General features: G+C 38.7%; 1 protein-coding gene across 1 annotated transcript in view; it reads right to left on the bottom strand.

Moving 5' to 3' along the window:
* Positions 1-419: 419 nt before the first annotated feature.
* NFXL1 (nuclear transcription factor, X-box binding like 1) overlaps positions 420-16693 on the bottom strand; it is a 46236-nt gene continuing 29962 nt past the window's right edge. The window contains exons 19-22 of the mRNA XM_069856085.1: positions 13343-13447; positions 12636-12722; positions 9053-9106; positions 420-2327 (exon numbers count right to left, since the gene is read on the bottom strand). Coding sequence (XP_069712186.1) covers positions 2154-2327; positions 9053-9106; positions 12636-12722; positions 13343-13447 — 420 coding nt within the window. The 3' untranslated portion in view covers positions 420-2153. The remainder of the gene's footprint in view (positions 2328-9052; positions 9107-12635; positions 12723-13342; positions 13448-16693) is intronic.

Below are 16693 nucleotides of genomic sequence, written 5' to 3'. Positions count from 1 at the left end.
ACACGCAGAAAAGAACACCAAGAACTACATCAAACATATAACTCAAGTGCAGTTCATTTTACAGCTCTATACAGCTTTCTTCTCTTTGCCATACAGGCAAGGCAAAACTACACTGTACTTGTTTTAAAGAGGAAGCTAGCAGTAAAAAGAAAAATTAGATATAGTCATGTAAGATAAAAGCTGTTTCCACAATGGTCTCATTCACGTTGATCTGCATATTTCAGTTACAGAGATGTCTTTTGGGATAATACATCATATATTATTACAGCTGAACAAAAATAATCTCTCTCTTTCTCAGTGACAGGAGAGTTACTGGTAGAAGCACCACATAATAACATCACCTTACTTGGTTAAAGAAATGACACATATGGAATTATCTTCCAGGCATTAATATTATAGAAAAAAGAGTGAAACTAACAGTAGGGAAAACAGTTTATTCCTTAGATTAGAAAATAAGAGAATTCAACAGAGATGCAACTATGTTTGCTAGTGCAATGGCAATTAATTCTACAACTTTACATACTAATGACCTGAAACATCATGACAAAAGTTAAGTTGATTGATTTATAAAAATCAATTAACACTCCCACATAATACCATCAAATAGCACCAGTCCATGCTAAACATTGCCAGTTTTTTCCCACCTCTCTTCTCTATCACCAAACTTAGGTGAAAACCTGCAAAGAAAGTGATTTTCCTGTGATTTTATCAATCTATGCAATCTAAAACATACTTTTCCAGCTCTTCTGGTTTTCGGGGTTTTTTTTTTCTGCCACTGAACTAGAATTACAATTGGATATCAGCTCAGATTAATACTGGGTCCCTTTACAAGCTGGCTGCAATCAACTGTAATCTTCCCTACTAATTCACACAAGTGGTCCCACTGCTTTTGCAGGATTTGTGGTGAAATTCTATGCCTGAATTACAAGGGCAACCTAATGCCCTTTGGCTTTGTACCTCATCTTTCACAGGATATTGTAAGTACTTTTCAGTTACCCACAATTGTCAAATATCAGCATAAAATATCCAAAGATTTAAAACTTCATTTTTCTGATTCCCCCAGCCCCAAATTTAACTTGCAGCCCCTCAGCTGAAACGGTGTGGCTTCTCTAATGATCTCAAAGCTACGTAAACCTTTCAGTTCTACAAACCAACACCGATATCCCAAAACCAACGTATTCTAAATTGTCAGTAAGGAAATATTTAAACATTTAAAAGATTAGCTAGATAGCTTATACATGATTAGCAAGCACCATCCAGATGGCTTTAGAATAACATGTAACTGTATTGTTACACTATTCAATTATGGGTTTGCAAACCTATGGAGATATTCAAATGTGACATGTATCTATACAAATAGTTAAGTGATGCTCCAAGTTGCATTTCAATTTCCAAATTGCTTTTCTGCTGTTGGTGATAAGGGCAGCAAAGACAACACATCCCTGCACTCTTAAGCTAGGTCACATCCATGTTCAGCATATGCATCTGTCCAGTAAATGAAATTTTCAACTCAGTTGATTTTAAGGAAACAAGCATGGGGGAAACAATCAAGAAACAAACCTTACAGTCTGTAAAGGGGCTCATTTTATTGTTTGTGATACAGTTGACTTGAAAGACACTTCACATTTCCTTTCTCTTAACAAAATTCAGGCCCCAGAATATTCAATCCTAAGTGATCTGAACCTTCCCATTAGCTGTTATAACAAAAACTGACATGAAGGACGGGAATTACTGTGTAAGACAACATGAAGACTAGCATAAGAATACTAATCTTCAATAAACCACTAAACTGATTTTACAGGAAACAAATATTCAATGAAGTATTTTATACTAAACTATTTTTAATATTACGGAGACAAGGAAAAGTAACACAATATATTGATAGAAGAGATGTTAACGGATCTCAGCAAGATGTACTACATCAGCACTTCAGTGTAGACTAAAATCTACTATGACTTTCAGTGTCTGAATTCAGTTTTGTGCTGTGAATGTAATAACACAAAAGGTGACACTTCTTCCCTCCTCTGCACTTTTCCTGGCAAGTAGTGTACCTACCTAACCTATGCATATTAAGTTCTGTTACACACAGACCAACATTCTAGGAGTATCAGCTACCTAAAGCCCAACTGAGGTATATTAAATATTGAGTTGTTTTAGTCATTGTAGACCATGAGCCATGCAACCATCACAACAGCAACTCCTAACACTGGCAGCATAATGAGGTTCTTGTATTTTTGCCATGATGGTTGTTCAACTTCTACTTCATCCTTTCTTCTCTTATTCTTTCTTCGCCCCTTTAATCTGTTTTCAAAAGCTTCCAGTTCAGCCTAGATGAAGAAAACCAGAAGTAGTTGACATTTATGTCAGAATTGAAAACATGGAAATGTGCAGATTTTAAACAGCATTCCCCAAAAGCAACATTTTATAAAAATAACTGGCAACCAATGGAAGTTATACATCTTTTACAGATGAGATGGTAGTACTATATCCCATGGTTACAAAGCACTTAACTTACAAGTATTAAACCATTTCTTAGTTTCCTATAAAAAAATCCCAAAAATGTAACCAACTGGTTTTACATGAGATTTTTAACTCAGGTTGAATAGGTTAAGCCAAAATGAAATATTTAAGAAAATACATTCTTTTCTCCTGTTAAAGAAATGCACTCGTCACATATCAAAGCTATTACAATAACCTATGTATGAACATAGGCTAGAATCTTCAAAGATCTCCCCTTGATAACAAGGATGTGCTCCCTTGCTAAAAATAAATCAATTAAAATAGAAATAAACAAAAAATCTATTATCCTCCACCCAATTCCTTATATTTTGCATGATATGCTATATTTTAAATGAACAGGTATAATCTTAGGCAAGCACGAGAAGATTCCATTTGTTAAGTGTTGTAACTTAACAGTCACTCATATATGACTGTAGTAGATCATAGAATCATAGAATCATCATAGAATAACCAGGTTGGAAGAAACCCACCGGATCATCGAGTCCAACCATTCCTATCAAACACTAAACCATGCCCCTTAGCACCTCGTCCACCCGTGCCTTAAACACCTCAAGGTGACTCAACCACCTCCCTGGGTAGCCTGTTCCAGTGCCCAATGACCCCTTCTGTGAAAATTTTTTTCCTAATGTCCAGCCTAAATCTCCCCTGGCGGAGCTTGAGGCCATTCCCTCTTGTCCTGTCCCCTGGCACTTGCGAGAAGAGGCCAGCACCCTCCTCTCTACAACCTCCTTTCAGGTAGTTGTAGAGAGCAATGAGGTCTCCCCTCAGCCTCCTCTTCTCCAGGCTAAACAACCCAAGCTCTCTCAGCTGCTCCTCATAAGTCCTGTTCTCCAGCCCCTTCACCAGCTTTGTTGCTCTTCTCTGGACTCTCTCCAGAGCCTCAACATCCTTCTTGTGGTGAGGGGCCCAGAAATGAACACAGGATTCGAGGAGCGGTCTCACCAGTGCCGAGTACAGAGGGAGGATAACCTCCCTGGACCTGCTGGTCACGCCGTTTCTGATACAAGCCAAGATGCCATTGGCCTTCTTGGCCACCTGGGCACACTGCTGGCTCATGTTCAGTCGCTGTCAACCAACACCCCCAGGTCCCTCTCCTCCAGGCAGCTTTCTAGACAGACTTCTCCTAGCCTGTAGCACTGCACAGGGTTGTTGTGCCCCAAGTGCAGGACCCGGCATTTGGCCTTGTTAAACCTCATGCCATTGGACTCTGCCCAGCGGTCCAGCCTGTTCAGATCCCTTTGCAGAACCTCCCTACCCTCCAGCAGATCGACACTTCCACCCAGCTTAGTGTCATCTGCAAACTCGCTAAGGGTGCACTCGATGCCTTCATCCAGGTCATTGATAAAGACACTGAACAGGGCTGGACCCAGCACTGAGCCCTGGGGAACCCCACTTGTAACTGGCTGCCAGATCTATAGCATCCTTCAAAAGAAAGCACACGCCCTTACGCCCAAAACCAAACCAAAGCAATTGGAAAAATAAGAAGAATGCCTGACTTCCACCCAGAACAGTAGTTTCAGGGTGATGCCTGAATAGGATCCTCCGATCCCTGGAGGTGTTTAAAAGACAGGTGGATGAGGTGCTGAGGGACATGGTTTAGTGATTGATAGGAACAGTTGGACTTGATGATCCAGTGGGTCCTTTCCAACCTAGTGATTCTATGATTCTTGTTCCTCTTCCCCCTCCCATACAGTTTTAAGAGAATATGGGCCAAACTCATTTTAGGAAACAAAGCTGAAATAAAACTGGAATTGGGCAGCCTGGAATAAAAGAGTGTAAGACTGGCATGAGGCTCCAGTAAGGAGCCATCTAATTGCTAGGACAATCAGAAAAGATGCTCTAAGTGAGGCCGGAGACAGAGTAAAACCAGAAAAGGTCCAACAGTTATCTGGATTTTTGGGTAGAGAAGGCATGGGACAAGGAGCTAGGGAGCAGGCAAACAAGAGAGATGGAAGCAGCAGAGTGCAGCAAGACAGGAATGGCTAGGCAGAAGGCACAAAATTGAGTTGAAGCAGAGGAAACATGGACAGAACAGAGACAAAGCCTGGCAACAAGAAGAAATAAATCTACATGACTACTACTGTGGTGCTGCCAGGAAGAAAGGAACTAAGACAATACAGTAGGTGCATTAAGGAAACAAGAATAAGACTGTTTTGGGAAATGGGCAGCAAAGTAGTCCAGTAAATATAATTTCCCTTTGGAACTCAAGATTGCCTGATGTCTGGTCTTCCTTTACTGACAGTAAATATTCATCGGAGTTTCACAAAATTATTCTTACTTTCCTTCTTGTGCCAGATACCACTGTTAGCAGGAGAAAGGGACCCATTTTGATGTGTATTTCTTTGTATCTAAGAACAGCAGAAATTGTGGGCATTTCTCTGATGATATGGCAAAGTTCAGACAAAGTTCCACAGGCTGCTATTTGAAGCAAGATTACTTTCAACTAGCTCATCCTCTTTCAGAAAAGCAAATTATTTTAATGAAACAGTTTTTCAAAATTCAAAATCTGGAGGAAAGTGAAGAGTTCTTAACGTTTTACAGATAATATGGCAACACTTCATTTTACACAGGTGCTAAATAATATTTGGCACTTCTACAGTGATTACATATTTGTGATCTGTAAATTTTAAAAGCAGAGTGCTTTCCTGTCGATCTTTATAAAAATCCAGCTAAAAAGAAATACATCATTAAAAAAAAAGACAGAATGCAAAAAGGTCTGTGGGCACAAAATAGGAGAAAAAAGCTATCACCATCCTTGAAAAGCTACCTATGGATTTTATGTAACTATCATCATTCCTAAAGTGTCTCCTCAATTATCTCTGAACAATAAAGTAGTCATTGTGTCCAGTCTTCAAACTAACTTGGTTTATCAAGCTAAATGAGCTCAAGATTTTATTTAGAGTAAGAACCTATCTTCTTTGTGTACAGGCATATTAACAGTAAAATGAATTGCATTTATTTAAACTGTATACTCAAAACAATTTGATGCCGTTTAACGTCTAGTTTAGTGTCCCTTAGGTACTGGATCTTGCTCCTCCTCTGTATTCTGCCTGCACTGGAAGGAGTAGCAGCCCCACCGGCGACGTGTCCCCGCTCATGGCAGGGGAGTTGGAACTGGATGATGTTTAAGGTTCCTTCCAACCCAGATAATTTAATGATTCTGTAAAAATGTAGGTAAATGCAAATAACAGTGACTATAAGACAAAAAGCATATATCTTCACATTACAGGTTGATTTGTATTTTCTTGTGGCATTTTATGTGGGGAGAGGGAGCCCTTGACTTTCGTAACTTCCAAGGAACTGTTACATTTTTCTTTCTAATTAAAAAAGGAAACAAAATCTTCCAGAGAACTAATTAAATTAGAATTCAGGTTTGAGACCTTGAATTGCAATATCAAAACTCCTTATTCTCCTTATTTTACTTTACTAACATGCCAGTTCGCATGAAAATGTAACTAAATCTTTCACACTACAGTGGGAGACAGACATAACTTGGTCTGAAATGTTAATTAATCAAAGCACTGATCTTTTTCTGCCTTTAGCAATTGTGAAAACCCTGGCCTCACCCTGGCCCCTCTGAATTAGAACCAGAAAGAGAGTTCAGCTGCTAGGGCCATGCTGAGAAGCCTAACCAAGCCATCTCATACTAAGAAACAAGTGATTCCATCTGTAAAGGACATTAGTAGAAGCTGCTACCAAATATAGCAAATACCAAAAAAAAAACCGTGCAGACTTACCAGAGCACTAACTAGTTCATACATTTAGGATTTAAGGAAATATTAGTCAAAGCAGGTCTCAAGAAGCTGTAACAGATGAACTACCTATGTAAAAATGTGCTAATGAGAGCAGGAAAGTGGCACAAGATGCAAACTTTTGTCAGAAGGAAGTATACTCAAATAAATACATACTCTTAATGTGACCCAACACCCCATGATAGTGATGTGTTCCAATTAGCATCACCAGATTACAGATTATGAGATCAAACTGGAAGAGAACCAATTTTAGATAAAAGGCTGCAGTAGCTGAGGTTAGTACTTGTGTGTGATCCTAGAGCCTATTTATTAGTTATCGCTGTCTTATTCTTTTTCATTTGTGGTTTTTGGTTTTGGGTTTTTTTTCCCATTGTTGTTGTCCCACTGCTTGCTATTAGGCTTTGTAACTGGCTACTCTTAATTAACTTTTTAACAGGCTTGATTATGTATAGGTGAAGCGTGAAGTCTTCTATCTGTGGTACCAGAGCCAGTGGGATTCTGGTTACAAAACTGAACCCACACCTCGCATCCTCCTCCACCTGCTGGACTGCCTGGGCCATACCCTCCTGAAAGACAAGTGGCAAGACCACCCCAATACATGCTGATGGGGATCGGATGGACCTTATAAAAGAACTCGCAAGGAATCACGCGGAGGGGCTCTCACTCCTGCAACCATCACTTCGATCGAACCAGCCTGGACCACGTGGCCTGGAAGAAGCTGCTGCTGTGACCACGTGTTCCCAAGGAATTGGTGCTGCCCATCGATGTGATGATTTCTTTCCTTTTCTCTCTCTCTTCTTCTGTCTCCCCCACGTTTCCTTACAGTTTGCATGTCAGATCAGGTCCGAGTGACCTGGGTTGCATTCAGGGATCAGACTGTGATCTAAACAGGCTGGGATTTGTTTCTGTAACTTTGGGAAGTTCCACCCCAATATCCCAGCTGTGCACCTGAGTATTTTGGTCTGTTTATGTTTGCTGGAGCCAGAATAAATATTGCTTTTGATTTTCACCCTGGGAGTGACCTTGTCGGCCTCCAGATCACTGCACAGATAAACAAACCCCTCCCCAGTCAGGCTTGGACACGAGCGTGTGGCTCGTGGGTCCGGGGCTGGACATGCATCCAACATAAAACATGCACACAGAAGCAGCTGCCATATATTGCACAAAGGCACTAACTGCGAGACTTCAGTAAACGTGCAAATAGAAAGCCACAGCGGTGTGACTGCAGAGAGAAAAAATAACTGCTTAAGAATCAAGACAAAAATAATGTTGCACACATTATTATGGAATGATTCAGCAGAACCTAATTACTGAGATTTTTTCTACAGGGACTGTAAGTTCAGTGATATTTTTTCAGTCATTAATAACTGGGATGCCTTCTGGAATGCCCGAGAACACAATCGGTACAATACAAACACCAGCAACTCTGAATTTCTAGCACTAGAATTGTAAGCATGTTCTTTACAGCTGTAAATGTCCATTAATACTTCAGGACTTAGCTTGCAGAACCATCAGTTATAGATTATCTCTGCCTAACAAAATGTTTCAGACATCTGTATGCAAGCTATGCTTCCCAACCTATGTCTCAGAGCTAACATTTCCAAGGTCTAATTCTTTCTGTCTTCTAATTTGATGAGCTATGAGTTGTATGAGGGAATATGTGATCAATATTGTAGACAGCTGAGGCATGAATGTAACAATAAACATTACAAGATGGTCACAAAACAGTGCCTGGTCTCCTGCAGGCTTTTTCTGCACAAAAAGCAGACATGCTCCCCTTTAAAAAACAAAAGCAGGCCTTGATAGAGCATTGGTTGGTAGACATAAAACTTTAATCATCTCTATGCAATTAATTGAAGTATGCATAACAGAAGCTGTGACCCACAGAGAATCTGTCTATCCTAATGAGATTGGGAGAATGGTACAAGAGGATCGAGTCTGGGAATGAGCCTCCTGTGCTCCCTTTCAAGCAGGGAGTGAGCCAGTGCTCTGCAATAAAAACAGAGTGTGACATGCAGGTGAAAACACAAGTATAACCTAACTATTTTGATAACTGAGCGAAAGGAGGGTCAGAAAGCATATGTTGAACTTAGAATATGATTTGGTGTCAAGTGTTCAGGCACAGGCATACATGCACGAATTGACTGGAAGGAGTGCGCTAAGGCTGTACCCTCCAGAAGATAAACCTGACCCAGCCATCACCACCAACCAAGCTTACAGTTATTGTCTGAAATACGAATAGTGTCTCTAGGCAGCTGGCATAGAAGCTTCTTTGATTATAATGCCAACAACATACGCTCCCCAACTACAGCAGTTTCAGTAAATACTTTTTTCTCCCCCTCTCGGACACCTTGAGGGACAAAGGCTCATTAACCCTCCTCATTTTTTTCATGATGACAGGGAGGAGGGAAACTACACCCAATATTTAAATCTCTGTGGAGGCTATTCAGCAATTCTGTGAGGTTTATGCATTATAAAGTGTTCTATTAAAAACAAGAACATTTTAAAAGTTAACTATACTATGCACAGTTACAGCAAGGCAAGATTAAAATGATTAATTATCAATTTATATACAATTATGAAAATTGTTTGGGAAAATGTGGGCTCTTAACCATTATAAATCATTCACAGCACGCATCTTAGTAGGATAACAGCTGACAGGAATGACTGTGCATATCACATTACAAATGATATATCTTTAGTTGCATGTAAATTAAATGATTTACTAACAAGAACAACGTGGGGAGGAAGGGCGTTAGAAGAAAAAGAGAGGTCGATACCTGTTGCCTTCGTTTCTCTTCTTCAATAGCAGCTTTGGCTTCTGCCTCTTTTATCTGTTCAGACATACAAAGAGTTAAGCAACTGTTGTAAGCAGCAGCTAAATCTATTTTCTTGTGGAGTTGTAGTCACTCCTATTGAATGGTTCAAGCAGAAGTAAGCAAAACCTCCATCAAGTAAACTCTTAACTTATTCAGATTACAAAGTATTCTCCGAAAAAGCTGCATCTTCTCACATTTGGAAAATACAGAACATAAAATATATACTACAAGGTTATACATTGAACTTCTGATTTCAACTTGACTAGCTCAACTGACAAATATAAAATCTAAAAAGAACAGTTTGTTCACCAACAACCAGGAAAATTCCTAAAGACAGCTATTATAAGTTTTCAGCAAATTTATCCTCAATTCCATACAGTTCACACATATAGCTAATTCCTATATACGTATGTAATTTACACACACATTTCATTCCAAGGATCTAAATACTCTGATTTCTACAGTGAAAGGAAGCCTCTATATTTGCACTGAAGGTGACACGTATTAGATAATGCATAAGCAAACTGCTTTAAAACTCTTTGTGTAACGCAAAATAAATGTATGCTCCAACAACAGAAAGTCATTTGAAAAGTTGTCACAGGAGTTACAATTGATAATTCTATAGAAGTGCTTTGTAGTGTTCAAGAAAGTAAATTAAATGCTAGAAATCATTAAGAAAACAACAGTACAGAAAACAATGTCACTATGTAAACAGATGATATCCTTGAAACTTCACTCCTGCATTCAGTTTTGGTCCTGCAGTAGCAAAAGAATGTAAAGCCTGAACACAGAAACATAGAATGGGTAGTGCTGGAAGGGACCTTAAAGATCTCCCAGTTCCAACCCCCCTGCCATGGCCAGGGACACCTTCCACTAGAGGTCAGGTTGCTCAAAGCCTCATCCAACCTGGTCTTGAGCACCTCCAGCAATGGGACATCCATGACTTCTCTGTGCAACCTGTTCCAGTGCCTCACCACCTTCACAGTATAAAATTTCTACCTAATAGGTAATCTAAAGCTCCCCTCTTTCAGTTTAAGCCCATTACCCCTCATCCTATCACCACAATCCCTGATAAAGAGGCCCTTCCCAGCTTTCCTGTAGGCCACCTTTAAGTACTGGAAGGCTGCTATAAGGTCTCCCCAGAGCCTTCTGTTTCTAGGCTGAACAAGCCAAACTTTCTCAGCCTGTCCTTATAGAGAAGGTGTTCTAGCCCTCTGACCATCCTTGTGGCCCTCCTCTGGACTTGTTCCGACAGACCTATGTCTTTCCTGTGTTGAGGACTCCAGAACTGAACGCAGTGCTCCAGGTGAGGTCTCAGATTAGAGGGGGAGAATCACCTCTCAACCTGCTAGCTACACTTCTTCTGATACAGCCCAGGATAGACAACAGGGTGGAGTGGCTTTCATCTAAAGAGATGCATAACTACAATTCATCAAGTGACTAACAAGGCACAATATCCTGAAGAGTGTAAAGATGCCAAATATTTTTAGTAGTATAACAGCAAAGACATAAAACCAGGAGGCTGGTTCATAACAGCATTCTACTCCCACACAAGACTTGGCTAAATCTAGAAATTCAGTGGTACAGGATGTTTATAAGTGCCAAAAGTTTATGTCGACTGAAAAACAATTAGGCATCCTAACAGGAGATTAATCTAACAAAGGCCTTTAAACATAAATTTACGAGATTGATCTCTAAAATTCCCACAGTCAGAGATCACTACAGTGAAAGAAGTAACAGGAACACTATACTGTGGGAGTATATGCATCTGCATTCTAGCACAGATTTCTTGGACTTTTAGCATCACGGCCACTGAATCACTACCTTAGAAACACTAGATGTAAAAATCTGATTAATAACTTGAAATGAAAAACAGTCTTGATCTCAATAATTGGAGGGCTTGCATACTAACAGTGACAATAATTTACTAAATATGGTTTCCGCAGGTGGAATTTGTTCTAAACAATTTGCAATTCACAACTAACGAGAAAGCACACCAGCCCATGCTTTAGCACACTGTAGTTCAAACAGTGCGTACTGAGGACAGGGTCAATAGAACAGTCCTATTTGCAGGTTTTCAGACAATTTTTTAAATTTAAATTGTATACCAAATAAAAGCACAATTGAGGATTTCATTAATGTAAACACGATGGCAGAGTTTCTCTTTAGGAAAGTATAGAAAAGACCTTTTCAGCCATGCACAGCTGAAATTGCAGCCTGGAGTGGAAAAAACTACACAACCAGCCTCCAGGTATTTCACTGCCATCTAATGGCAGAACTTGAGCTCCGAAAGAAAAACTGCCCCACAAATGTGGAAAAAAGCAGGAGACAATAAAGCAAAACTGGTGTGGTCATATTTGTATACCATTAATATGTATAATACACAGAGGTAGAGGGAAGTTTCACCATTATACCCACAGCATGGCAAAACATTTCTAGAACTATTTCTTCAATAAAATGTACAGTAAAAGATGCATTCAGTTCCTCAGAAGTACATACTCAATAGCTCCTATACCTGAAGAGTTTTATTAAGAGTTAACACACTTTAGTTTTGGAAATTGATAGTTGTTTTGCAGCTGTGCAAACTAAATTACCTTTGTAAACTTCTGCAGTTTTTAACAGACTTTTTCCAGTCTTGATACATTAAACAGTAACCAACATAAGAAATTATTTTTGTCAAGCACATACAACAGAAAATAAATCTAATATGTCATTTACAAGCCAACACAGGCTGCAAAAAGTGCCTAGTAAGACTTTAAATAGAACTTTATAACTTCATATAAAAAAGCCAAAACAAATATATCCCTGTTCTGTGAAGAAGGTAGACACTACTAGGCTGTGCCACACAGTATATCTGTGGCATTGCTTTTAGTTGTTAGTAACTTACAGTCATTTGCTCATTCCATTAGACCATTCTTTCTCATGGATTACAATGTCGGGGTGAGAAATAGGAACTAGTATCTGCGGAACTAAACCAGCAACTGACACTGCACTGAACCACACAGAGACATGCTGCCATGTCCCAGCTCGTGCAGGCTTTTGTGAATTCACCTTGCTTTAGAGCATTCCATGTCCTATGAATTTATCATTCTTACTGGAAATATTTGTTATGGTTGGGATTTTCTAAAGGTGTATCTTAAGAGTCTTAGCATTTGACCTGCTTGCAAACTTGCATGATTTGGTCTATGTGGTATTTGCTAGAACTTGCCAGTCAGTCATGAAAGTCTGACCAGAACAAATTTACACATTGATTTGCAAATTGATTTTTTGGACTGTACATGTATTACATCTAATATTCACTGGATAAAACCCAAGCAAGTTATGCACCAATTCTTTTTCTTTATGTTTTTATAAAAGGCTTATAAGAGCAAGGTCTTCAGTCTCTCTGGGTGACAGCATACAGCAATTTCTTTAGTTCATAAAACAGAACTTGGGAGACGGCACCTTTAAAAGTAGGCTAAGAAGTATAGTGCAATTGCTGAGAACTCTGTTCTTCTGGTACAAGTTAACTAATGCAATGTTACAGTTACAACAGATATGTTACCTCAGATTCTTTCCGTTTCATTTCCTTGCATAACGCATTGCATTCCAGCAAGACTTGGCCTTCTTGTATCTTGCTGCACTGTATTTCCTGTTAAGTATAATTTGAGACTTTTATTATCATTTACCTATATAAAATTTTAGTTTTCATACCTATTTCTTATGGAAATCATGCTTGCTTAGTAAAACATTGGCTACACATAAAAAATAGGTAATGATTAAATGTAATTCTGTGTTAAATTGTCCTTTTCTTTTCCTTCTTGCCAATTAGCTAAGCAGAAAGCAAGAATAAATCAAAGAGTCCAGTGTAATTTCTCCTGTCTTCTCTTTCCTCTTGTTTGTCTAAGGCAAAGTAGGATAACCTTCTGAACTGAGGCAGAAAGAGCTAGCATTCAGAACTCAGTAATTTCATATACATTCTCTTAATTGACTGAGATTACAGGGCAAGGACTGGTCACGGGGAACAAAATAATTCTCATTCACTGCCTCCCCTTGCTCTAACACTGCAGGAAAAGAAAAGGTGGTTAGACACTTCAAAGCACTTGTTCTGTACAGGCCATCCTTTCTCCTGCTGAACACTCCACCCGTAAGACTTCTGGTTACACAGAAGCTGGACGTATTCTAACCTACACCAGAGACAATCCATCCATACAAGCCTAGGAACATTCAAAGAAAATACATCATTCTCAAAATTGTAACTTAGAAACTTACCTTTTTCAGTCTCTTACAGAGACATCGGAGTTTAACCTTCTGACTGCAGTTCAGAGGGCAGCTACCTGAATGGCAAATCTCCTTACACCGGTGACCACAGGGCAACTATAAAGAACAAAACACACAAACAAAACCCCCGCACCAGTTAATGATGGTACAATTACAAAGACTCTATGAACTTTTATTTCAGACATTAGCAGACAACTCATTCAGCTTATCAGTTTTTCCACTTGTGAAATAGTTGATTTTAATTTCCTTTTTTTTTTTTCCTTACGTACTGCATTTCCGTTCTCGTAGAAGATTGATCTTTTACTGGCACAGCTTGATTAAAAAACACTTTCTCCTTTCAAACTCTTCAAATACTTCTCCACAGTAATTTATACGATTACCCTAGCTATCTTTATTTTGAGGGAATATGAGTAGATAAGGTAAAAAAAAAAACAAACCTGCAAACTGAAATTAACTGTGCTGTAGCAACTTGTAGGTCAGATTCAAGAATAGAAAGAAGGAAGAAACATAAGCGAAAATACCACAAAAGAAAAATTTTGCATGCAAGAACCTTCTGAACTATGCAAGTCAAATACAGGTCACTAATATTCTTATCAGGTACAAAATAATTTCAAAAATTCCTAGATTTGTCCATTTGGCAGATTATCCCATTTCTGACATCTTAAGATACTTTTTTTACTGTCAGCGCAATTTCTAATATAATGAAAACATTATCGTTCAATTGCAGTGTTAAGAAATGAGATGCTAATTTAAATATGCTTACTGTTAGGAATGTAGCAGTGTTTGCAGTGTTATCGTAGATAAAAATGACAAGAAAGCAAACAATTTTTTTCACTTTCTGTTAAGAACTTGACTGAAAATGTATCTTGTTCATACAGATACCCATTACAAGTCTTTACAGTAATGATTTTTCATTTTCAATTACATAACTCAATACTATGAATAACACAGAAGACATTCAACTGATTTATTTATAGCAGTAGCTTTAAATCCCAACTATTTAAAATAGCGTTAGATAGTGTTCTTTATTAAAAGTGAAATTTCACCTCTCCGCTGTCATCAAGGGATTAACACAACTTGGAAAATACTGCAAGACATACAATTTTAAGATACATCTTTTCACATTTATTAAAAATTGGAAACATACACATAACACATTACTTCATCCCTGAGAATGAGGAAACTACATAAGATAATTATAAACCCCAAGTGTATAAACTTCTTGATTAGTAAATTTGGATTTTCAGGAGTCCATTGGAACCAGCCTAACTTCTGAGCCAGTATCACTAAACAGAACACAAAACTTTCTGATTAAAAATTATGGAACAGACATACATATTTTTATGCCCATGGCAGTCACACTACTCTTATACGTACAGATACTTCGTGGTTTAGGCTGGTTTTTAGTCATTGTTTCAGCTCATTTCGCACAGGGCTAGAAGGAACCTCCGAGTCACCATGTTCAGTCCTAAAGCCCAGTTCCCCTAAAGTCAGGCACCTCCTATGAGACCCCTAGGACGGGTTGATACCTTAACTAGAGAACGTACCCCTATACTGCACACCGCCCCCCAAAACCACTGTTTCACTATGGAGGCTGTTCCAGGAGCTCACTACAAGATGCAATACGGTTTTGTTGGTTTGGTTTTTTTTTATTTTCTACATTAATTCCAGCCAGTCTAAATCCCCTAGTTCTTATCCTCACATTGAAATATTTCTCTATTGTCCCCTCATAAAAGGCCTTTATTCCCATAGTATTCCCTACACTGAATTTCAACAAACTTAAAATGGTGTTTCTTGAATACAGTAGCCAGAACTGCATGTAATATATTCCAAATGACAACTCAGCAGGAAGGACTTTCTACAATGCCTTAATTGCACCTTATTATTAGTACAATATCTTCCTCAATACATCTTGAGCTCTCATTTGCATTTCTCTCTGGCTAATCATGCTGTGACAATGAGAATTTCTGCTCTTTCCTGCGAGCTTATTATTAGCCTTGATATGCATGGTCTTAACTGTTTTTTCTGTATCTAATAACATGTCCCAAATACATACGTTCTGGAGATGCATTTCCTCAACTATCATGTACTGATAGTTGAGGCACTCCACTAGTTTTCATCAGATAATTCCAATGTTTTTTCATTCCATGGTTGTTAATAAAACCAATATAAGGTCAGGCATCAATACATTCCTTGGGAATTTTTCCTTACTATTAACATCTCCTGCTCCAACTTTTAATTTAATTTTGTTGTTGATTTAGGGTTCTCTGGGGGAAGGGGTGTTTAAAAAAAAGCAAACAACAAAAAAAAAAATCAAACCATACACACAGAGTCAGTTGTTTCCTTCATGCTTGTATTAACCCTCTTCTGTACCTGAACTAGCTGTTTGCTAAGTGGCATTGACTTATTGGCCCTGTTGAAGCCTTATGCAGCAGACCTAATCTATTTGCTTTATCTCGAGGGAAATCTTATCAAAAAAGGAATTTAGGTTTGCTATGTATCTAACTGCAAACCAGCCTTGTGTTTTGACTCATTTTGAAAAGACAACAGAAGAAACTTGTCTTTAAGCCTTATACACTTATACACTAGGTCAGACTACCAGCCAGGACCATGGAGTCTAACAGCTGAATTTGCTCACTAGTGACCATAATCTTTGCAAAGCAAATTTTTACCATGTGACCTCTGTGTGGTAAGAGGGCCCTTCTCCTGGCTCCCTGCCCAAGGGCATCATATACAGTAACACCTGTAAATCATCACACGCCGGCCAGAACAATCTATGACTAGAACTATTACTTCCAGCCTACTCTTCCATATTAATTAGGCACATTTCCATTAATAGTGTCAAAGTACAAACAAACAATCTTATAAGTAAAATGTCAGACCTGCAAATTCACGACAGTGGTCCTCACCTCAACATCCAGACGCTGCTGCAATAAAATTCTTACTTTGCACACCAACAGAACAAAATTTGCATAGCTCAGAAACACACTTAATCTAATACAGAATCCTACATTTACTCATGTAGTTCTCTGCATAGAGTTATGCAGCTAACATTGACAGGGATGCAGGACAAAAATGAAGCTGGAAGTGCAACTTTCGTTTTAGTCCCTCCAATGTAAACCCAACATTTAAAAAAAATCAAAGACATTAGTGAAATCAGCAGCAAAACAGCATTCCCCATGATCCCAGAAAACAAAAGGAATTCTACTGCTGCTCTCTGCTGGATAAATAACATAGTGGGAAAGAATGTATTTTGCATGGTTTTAAGCATCAATGCTGAGCTACTTGGCGCTAAAATAGAAAGCATGTGCCCCTTTAGATCTTTTTCAGCATTTAAGATGT

This window comes from Phaenicophaeus curvirostris, chromosome 4 (assembly GCF_032191515.1).
Source record: "Phaenicophaeus curvirostris isolate KB17595 chromosome 4, BPBGC_Pcur_1.0, whole genome shotgun sequence".
Taxonomy (NCBI): domain Eukaryota; kingdom Metazoa; phylum Chordata; class Aves; order Cuculiformes; family Cuculidae; genus Phaenicophaeus; species Phaenicophaeus curvirostris.
Note: the sequence above shows the minus strand (reverse complement) of the source record. Positions and strands in the feature narration are given on the sequence as shown.